Genomic DNA, 9,684 nt, shown 5'->3' on the forward strand with positions numbered 1-9,684 from the left:
GTCTTAGTAAGTGTTACAATTTTAATCTTCCAGCTCACCATCTTATGCTTAATTCCTAAAATTAAGTCAGTTGGAAGAAATAACTTCAGCCTTTTAAAACTTGCCTTTTTTTCCCTCCTAACTTCCACATCTGGCTTGCTGCTTAACTTAAAAGGTGAAGGGTGAGGGGAGTGGGGTGGAGAGAGGAAGTAATATGATTTTGATAGGTTGCTATCCCTTCCTTCTCAGACTTCTTAAAACTGAAATTTTATTTCTGCCACTGCTTCCTGTATACATGGATAAATTCAATCTGTTTTTTGCTAAAAATGTAACTTTCATGAATGCAGATCGAAGCATACTATTTTTCATGTGTGTGTATGTGTCTGTTTCTTTTGGTCTATTTCTTTAATAGGATGACTAATATGAAAATCTCTTTTACATATATATCACTTATATCAGACTGCTTACTGTCTTAGAGAAAGGGGAGTTGAGGGAGGGAAAGAGAAAATTTGGAGCTCAAAAACATTTTTTAACAAAAATTTAAAATTATCTTTACATGTAATTGGAAAAAAATAAGATACTATATTTAAAAAGTGACCTCAGTGAATAACAATCAACTAGGAAAACAAAATTAAATATTTTTAGCTTTTGTTATTGAAAGCTAGATTTGAAAGAGGTCGCCTTTTGACTAAAAAATGAGTAAATACAGCTAGTTTTAGTGATTAAGTAGGATGTTGCATAAGAATTAATTTTATCATTGTCAGGAACTCAAAACTAAACCATTCCCTCAACCCAGACTTTTTAAATATGAACAATTCCCTATTCATTGAAAGTGCTGCATAACTCATTGTGAATTTGTCTATTGATACAAAATACACCTACAGAGATCCTAAGCTTGCCTTTTAATTTCAGCTTCAGTGATGTCAATATATTTTCTTCAAATACACTAAGAGCAAGAAAGCTTTTCCTCTTTTGATCTCAGATTGCCAGAGTACCGAGGTGCTGTAATTCATTTCACAGCTTTCGAAAACAAGGTTGTGTCATCTTAATCTTTATCTGTTGTCTTTAGTGCTGTTGGGTCTTCAAGGATTTATTCCTAGTTAACAGATTCTAAATTCATTTAATTGTGCCTTGTCATATTGGTTTGCAGCCACCATTATCAGTAAGTCTAATTTAAAGCATTCTCCATATGATACTGTCTAAGCCTCCCAAGCAATGAGATAGACTGGAATGACCTCTGAATTTGGAATCAGAAGAATTAGATTGGAGACCTGGTTCTCTGCAAAAGCCCAGCTCTATGACCTAGAACAAGTCACTTAGTCTTTCTGATTTTTGCAACATCAAAAAAGAATGGAGATGATAGTAGTACTTGTCCTTGTTAGCTTCTTTAGGTTACTATAAGGATTAGATGTGATAATGTTTGAAAGTACTTTGTAACCACCAAGTGCTACACTACATACACATATATTGTTGTGCCAGATTGAGGTAACTTGGTCTTCTCACCTCGCCTCTGGATTACAAAATGTTCATTATATTCAGTAGCACATCAAGAAAGCAAAAGTTTTTGGAATAAGATTTATACGAACAGCAACCTCAGTACAGGGTCTGGGTTATTGACTGCGTAGGAGGATATAATCCTGATTAGCAATCATTTAGGATTTTGTTTGGTTATCACATTTTGAAATGTGCTTGAACTTGAAAAGGGGCTAAGGAAGGAAACTTTCAGATGGTGAAAGTTATGAGTCTAAATCATCTGTAGCAAAAGCGTATGAAATTAAAAGTCAGGAGTGTGAAACGAATTAATGAGAAATAATTTCCTAAGAATCTTTGAAAAAGGCCCAGCAGAAACTGAGAAAGTACTGAACAGAATTCTCAGCTAAGTAGAGGTAAAGGCAAATGTGCAACCATACCAAAGTGGGTCATCTTTCGGATGTCTTGAGTTCCCACTGTGACAGAAGTTTACAATGGTCACAATATGAGGAAGACTGGGGCAGGAGCCAGAAGTCATAGTTGCTAATGGACAAACGCCCGCATAGCTGGAGATCATTTCCTGCCCCTTTTCATTCATACCAAATCAGCCACCTTCTGCTTCTTTATGTGTCGATCACTCCAGTAGAGTACAAATTCTTTGACACCAGGGAGTTCCTTTCATCTCATCTTTGTGTTCCTCAGTGCCCAGCACACATTGCTTTGCACTAGGTTATTGGATTGGGACATAGGAGATGCCCTTTGAGACCTTAAAGCCTACAGATCAGACCATGGAAAAGAATTGAGTAGATTAAATGGCACATGGTATCCATCAGAGGCAGTTAGAAATGCAAGTTCATCTTGCTAAGGTAACCAATAATAGATGCAGTTGATCTTGTCAGGTAAGCCTCTGTACTGGGAATAAGGAAATCTGGGGACTCTTGGCTGTTTTGTATTTTGTTGTGGGACTTTGGTGAGAAGCTTTACTTTCATAAGGTCACAGCAGTCATAGAGCTGGGAAGAATCTTGAGACTTCAGCACCCAGCCCTCAAAAAGAATAAGGCATTAATAAAAGAAGGGATGATTGAAGTTTAGAAAGGGGAAATCATCATCATCATCCCTAATATTTGTAGAACTTTACATAGCAGGTTGGCTTCAGAATTGAAATAGGAGCCTAGGCCCCTTAGCTCTGAGGCCAGTGTTCTTTCCCCTGGACCGTAACAGACCCTTTCATTGTACTCTGAGCGTTAATGTACTATATATTAGGTATACTTTTAAAATAAGGAATAATATTGAAGTTCATATTTTCAGTTATTTAGAATATGAAAAATCTGCTTATGGATGGCACACCTTGTTCCTTGAAGGTGCTAGGGGTGACACAGTTTAGAGATTATTTACATGTTCATAAATGTTGGTGTTGGTACTTGCAACTTTTTCTCAAGAATCATCTTCATCTCATTACTTTATACGTGGCCCTGTGGGGAGCATTAGGAAAAGTATTTCCTATACCTGATGATTCATTCATACACCTATTATGTTGGATTTTGTAGAAGAGAGCTAGTTGGGCATAATTAGAGCTGTTCTAAAGTGAAATGAGATGTATCAGGAGGTGGTGAGTTAGTGACCCATCTCGATAGGTCTCCAGTAGAGATTAGATGACCACTTGTCAAAGATTTAGAGTGGTTTCATTCCTGCTTTGGTACAAGACACTATGACTTCATTTTCCCTTCCTTTTTATATAATACCCATTGCCCTGTTTCATAGTGTTAATAAAAATCATCATGTTCCTGATAGCTTTTTTTCAAAGTTGTAAGAACTTTGGCCATTGAAATTTTACTTTCTTACTATTAATCTTCAGCTATCTTTATAAACCACGGTCTGTCCAGTAAAGAAGGATACATCTATTTGAGATTTTTATCAGCTGCCATTTTGTTTTCCATTTGCAGGGTGACCCACAAATTGAATTTAATGTGTAGCTTGTTGTTCTGTAGTACCAAATCAGTCATCATCCTTCATCTCTCCCAAAAGTAATTGTGAAACAGAAAAACTCCAACCACGGAGAAACTACCTCTGTTGAAACAGACATCTCACTTCAGAATAGGAAATACACTTTGTAATGACAAGTGTCATTTGGGAATTCATCAGGCCTGGGTTAACTTTGTGTGGGCAGTAACAAAGTTGAACAGAAATGAAGCAAGCTAAACACCTATGCTTCTTTGGGGGGGGGGGGGGGGCAGGAAGAGAACATATAGATTCCTTTTCCTTAGTGGCTACATTATCCAAAATTTTTTTTAATTTAAATGTAACCTTTTCATAAACATTTGTGTAAGATCTGTGAATAAAAACCAAGTTGAATTGCATTTTTACTTTACATAAGAAGTATGAGAGATTAGGTTTCAACTTTAACCTAAAAGTAAATTCATTTTCTGGGGTATTTTAATTACCCTCTTGAAATTCAAATATATTCTTTATGCAAAGCATCTCACAGATGTGGCTAGATCCTTTCTAGACATCAGTTCATCATTTATTTTAGAGCATCCATAGAGATGGTTGAATGGTTACAAGAAATGGCAGCAGTGGGAGAAGGGGCAGGAAGAATTCCATGTGATTCTATATCTGTTGACGCAGGCTTGGGAGAGGTAGGATGGAGAGGGCTAGAGGACACGGTTCTACCTCAAAACCACAGTTTTTTCCCCTGCACCAAATGCAGGTGGTTTCCTAGTCCTTTGACCTGTCAGGACCACTTACATGACTTGCTTTTCTCTCCCACAGAGGGGCTTTCTTTCGCAAATTCAGTCTAGCTGTAAACACTCCCACAAAGCTCTTTGAGGAAGAGTTGCTGGACCCGAGCCAGTTGATTCCTTCAGATCTTGTACTGCAGAACAGCACAGCAATCCGTAGTAAGAAATCTCCCCAATCTTTTGTGATAGAAAATTGATCGACTTAGGGCAGATTTCTTTCTTTAAAAATATAATGGAAGGCCAAAAACAAAATCTATAGGAGGAAGAGACAGATTCCAGTACTCAGAATTTGGACGAACCCTCACTCCCCATGCTAAAAATACCCTGGATGTTCTGTCTATGCATAATTGACCTGTACTTATGCAGTTGGAGGGTCACTCTCCAGAATGAAATGACATTTTTCCAACGTAGTTATCACTTAAGAACTTGACTCAGTAACCAAAAAGAGAGAGACTTTTGTTTGTCTGTGATCCTAGTCGAGGTTTATAAATCTCCATATTTTTTTGTGTTGCCTACAGTTTCTACCTGAGTAATTTACAAACAGTACCAAAGCAACCTAGTCACGTACAGGAAGATTGAATTAATACCACAGTGTTTTTCTCAAACTATGTGACCACAACTCTACAAAGGCATCAGTAATGTGTTAGGGTACTCCACGTAGCTGATATGTAGCCCATAGCGAAGAAGTGATGGCATTGACTCTGTGGTGTAACCGTGGTCTCCTCCTCACACCTCAGTGTTCTCTTAACTGCCATGTCTAACCAGCCTTGCCCCAGCCCATTCTCCTTTATCCCCACATACATTTGTCCATGTCTAGGGCTCTTCCTTTGAGAGCTCTTCCTAGGGTACTACCTGCATGTATGACTTTTTTCCTCAGCCTGTATTACCTGGTCAAGGTCATAGAATATTAGGACTGGAAGTGACTTCAGAGATCACTTAGTCCCACTTGTGATTTTAATAAATGTTGAATGGGAACCACAGACAGGATAACTGAGTTTAGGTCAAACAGAGGTGCACCCCATCAGTTAAAGATTTGAGAACAAGCAGGTAAGCTTTGCACAGAGATCATTTTTCCATGTCCAGACATTGACTTCTGAACCCCTAGGAGATGTCTTCTAAAAGTATGTAAGGATACTCAAGTTCCACTTTTAGAAGACATCTCCTGGGAGTTCAGAAGTCAATATCTGGACATGGAAAAATGCTGGGAATTCTTTTCAGTTTACCTTCTTTCAGTCTTTTTTTTTAATCTTTAGCTTCTAAAAGGCAAACCACTATTTTACAGGCACTTTTCACATATTTACCTAATTCACTGAAACTGACCCAATAAATCACTATAGTGATCATTTTGTACCTAGACTGCAGATAATTTGTGCCTAACATAGTTTATGATTCCTTTTCCATTAGTTCTTGATGTGTATGCCTGTTTAAAAAAGTAAAATTTGTTGAAGTAATAGGCAATTGACCTGTTTGTCATCTGGGCAGTTCAGAATCATCTGCGTGTGCATTCAGAAAGGCCCCTTGTTGCTCCTCCAGCCCATGGTCAAGGAGGCTCTACTGGTGCTGCCACCTGCTGGGCTTGAGCTGGGAGTGCTGACGTCACAGGACAGAGAGCCTTTTCAACAGTTTTATTTTATTTTTAAAAAACATTTACCCTTTGCTGTGTGATATTGCAGATTGTGGGAAGAATGAAGTACAAGCCTTCCCCGTTAATTGTAGAACCTCATTCCCTGATTGTGTATCTCACTGACTCAGGGAACTCAAAGAATCTCAGGCCTTCAGAGGTCAGAGCAAGCCCCTTCTCAGAATAATCTCTGTAAGTACATAGGACAAAATGCAGGGAATTACAAAGGAAACCAGTTGAATTGAAATAGTTACCAATTTTTTAACCAAGTTTTCAGGTCTCAAGTTATAAACTCTTGATCTAGCCCAAATGCTTTGCTTTAACTATGACAGAACTTAGCTTCCACAAAACCAAGTGATTTGTCCATCACGCAATGAAAAGCTCAGCCTTTCCCTGTCAGAATAGTCAGTTTCTAAAATATTTCTTCCATCTCTCATCTCTACTCTTCCCCCCAAAAAAATTTCATATTTAGAAAGCAGCAGGGAAGGTCTATTGATGTTCCTGGTATTTTTCCCTTGACATCCCAAGAGTCAGAAAGAGACAGCACTTAGGGGACCTAGAAGCTTCCACAACTGGTCAGTGGAGTTTCAGAGTCTTAACTAAAGGAGAAATGATTAAGTTAACATAGGTCAGTTTATAGCATGCTGCTTCTCTCCTCATCTGTGGGCAGGGATGTAGTTATTTACACCCTGGAGCAGCATGATATCGAGTTGTGCACTATATATAGCAGAATGATCCACAGGACTTTGGGACCTTTTTTCTCCTTTTTCGTAACTTCATTTACTTCTCCGTCAGTGAGGAGGAATTGTACAGCACTGTATGCCCCTTGACGCAATCAGAGCAAACTGCAGTGTATTGTAAAGCACTTTGCCATCACTATTGAATTTTTCCTGATGTCCTCACAGCGTAGGCCAGTGTCCCTTCCATGACCCAGGGGTAACAGAGAACATGACTGACTAGCCAGGTGTCCCCTGTGACTAACAAACTTAGAGGTCTGTGCTTCCTGCTTCACGCACTCTCCTCCATAGTACCTGTGGCCACAGTACTAACTGACCCTTTCTCCCCCTCTCCTGGACCCTCAAGGCCACTCCACAACCGCCGGCATTGTAACTTCTTGTACAACTCCGCGATTTACTCCCAGGGTTGACAGAGATGAATCATTACTACTCCTGTTATTAATGCAGTATCATAATAATGATAAACATTGAACACCAGACATTTGCTAGGTATTTCCATCTAGAAAAATCACCTCTGCTTTAAATTTGGTGGCATGCATAGATTTCCAGCCTCTTGTGAATTCAAATACATGGTAATTGTATGTGTGATATGACTAATAGTATAGTGTCAAAAACCAATATAGCAGAATTCTTTAGTCAAGAAATCCCACTGAGAGCTTGACATTTGTCAGGTCGTAATTTTTGTTACACAGAAGTTTGCTTTGGCAAACAAATAATTGTGTTTTAAGCAAAATATAGTGATTGTCTTCCTTCATAATCTAATCTGTTGTGGTTTCTTTTTTTTTCTTCTTTAGATATACCTGAAGGAAATCTTGAGAGAAATAGGCATTTACAATGTTAAGGGAACCCACAAAAATACCTGGGAACTGAAGCCAGAGTACAGACATTACCAAGGAGAGGATAAAAGTGATTAAGAAGGCTTTGTCTGTCTGCCAACCAGGAACTGGTGGTCCAGTAGCTTGTGACTGTACTAAGCAAACCCTGCAGCTGTCCTCAAAATTTTGAGCAGTCTATTAAGACAGTATAGATGGGTATTTTTTAATTCCTCCAGCTTCACTTTTTTGTTTGTTTTTCAAATAAAATTTCTAAAGTGGGGGGGGGGAGTTATTTATAAAAGAAATTTGTAATAAGCCAATGCAAGGGATTGTTTCGCTTTAAAATTAGTTTTGTTTTCAAGTATTGACTTTAAAATGTAAGATAAGGAAAGATTTTCTAACACCACACAAAGACTCAAATTAATGGCAGATGTCTTGTTAAATGAAGCTTTGCCTTTACCTGCCCACAGTGGACAATTGGTAGAAAATGCAGATGGGTGTTGCTAAGTGGAAGAAAGGCAACCACAGTCTCCTGAATGAAAAGAGCAAGAATTCTCCATTCTGAAACATGCTGAAGAACAAAAGTTACCTGTTAAGGTTTTTTAATGTGATCATGTTTTAAGTTTAAATTTATCAATAAAAGAGACTTTTAATTTGTACCAAAGTATTCCATATTACTGTCTTTTGGGCCCTCGCGATTCTAATTTGAGTAGTAGAAAAATGAAGAACTGCTTATCTATTATTTCTCTTTAATTCAATAGAAATAAAATCAAAATACTTTACCAAAGCTGAAGCACATTTTAAAAAAAAAGAATGAGATAGGTAAACTGTGCCCTCTGCAAGCATACAGTATAAACTTCTCACAGGTAGCTTAGTAGATGGAGCTCTGGGCCTGGAATCAGGAAGACCTGAGCTCAAATCCAGCCTGAGACACTAGCATTGTGACCCTGGGCAAGTCACTCAACACTGGTTTGCCTTAATCCACTGGAGAAGGAAATGGCAAATCCCATTCCAGTATATTTGTCAAGAAAAACCCATGGATGGTATTGTCATGCTTTTGTTAAATGGGGTCACAAAGAGTCAAAATGACTGAACAACCAGTCATTTAAAAGGTTTGTTGACTCATGTCACCAAAAGAGGACTGTGGTGAAGGAGAAGGAAGGAAATGTAAAAGAATGGGGAGAATTTGTAAAGTCCCATCATTGTGGAATGCTGTAGAGCTAAGGTGATTCCATTTTTTTTTAATCCTAAAAAAACTATAACCTATAAAGTTTACCGTAAGAAAACACAACACAGAACCTTTTGTGATAACAAAGGTCTGGAAATAAAGTGGTTGTCTTCAGTTAGGGAGTGGTTAAACATATTATGGTATAGGACCGTAATGGAATGTTCTTGTGCAGTAAGAAATGACAAATACGATGAGTTTAAAGAAATGTGGAAAATTTGTGTGAGTTCATGCCAAGTGAGCTAGCAATATACATAATGGCTGCAAAATGAAAAAATAATTCCTAAAGAGACAAAGTCTGAGTAATTGAAAAACCCAGTAGTGATCTCCAAGCATGGATAATGAAATACACCTCTCTTCTCTCACCAGAGAGATGGGACTCGAAGGGAGGATTCAACTGCAGGATTGGGTTGGGAGTTATATCCAAAAATAAGTATAATGTAAGAACAAAAGGCATCAGTAAAATTTATTGTAGAAAAGAAAGGAAAACTCAGTTGACACAGTAATCCCAGGAATGTAAAAGAAAATACTTTGAAAAGCACCAAAACCAGGTCCCCAGAACAAGACAACAATATTTTCCCTTTTTTCCTCCTGTGGAGTCTACTCCTGAATGAAACAACCACCTCTGCTTCCTCTTCTATCCCTGGTTGCCTGAGTCTTACACAAGCAAAGGGTTCCGAAAGCAGCGTTCATGTATGGCAGAAGGGCTGACCTCAGATAGAAACAGAGGTCACCATACCATACAGAGGAATCCCCACAGGTCACATGGACACAAAACCACATGTATTTATGCATTTCTTTTTTTATTAATACAACAGCACATTAAAATCAGATAAGAACTACATTTTAATCTGGTTCAGGCCACAGGAGTGGCCTCAGGAATGTTAGTGGGCCACATGTTGCCCAGAGGCTTCCGTGTTTAGTGCATTGGAGTCAGGAAGACCTGGCTATGTGACAATCTAGAAATAGATTAACCTCAGTCTACTATCTTTAAAATGAGGATGATAATATATATGCCTACCTCATCCTTTAAAACCTGTCCCAAAAATGTTACAACATTCAGATTAAGGTGCTTTGCACACTTGAATGCATTTAACAA

At 38.3% G+C, this 9,684-nt stretch overlaps 1 protein-coding gene across 2 annotated transcripts in view; it reads left to right on the forward strand.

The window, feature by feature from the left end:
* GTF2F2 (general transcription factor IIF subunit 2) overlaps positions 1-8,019 on the forward strand; it is a 161,661-nt gene extending 153,642 nt beyond the window's left edge. For both annotated transcript variants that reach the window (XM_072617189.1, XM_072617190.1), the window contains one exon: positions 7,340-8,019. In XM_072617189.1, the coding sequence (XP_072473290.1) occupies positions 7,340-7,459 (120 nt within the window). In that variant the 3' untranslated portion in view covers positions 7,460-8,019. The remainder of the gene's footprint in view (positions 1-7,339) is intronic.
* Positions 8,020-9,684: the final 1,665 nt, after the last annotated feature.

This window comes from Notamacropus eugenii, chromosome 6 (assembly GCF_028372415.1).
Source record: "Notamacropus eugenii isolate mMacEug1 chromosome 6, mMacEug1.pri_v2, whole genome shotgun sequence".
NCBI lineage: Eukaryota > Metazoa > Chordata > Mammalia > Diprotodontia > Macropodidae > Notamacropus > Notamacropus eugenii.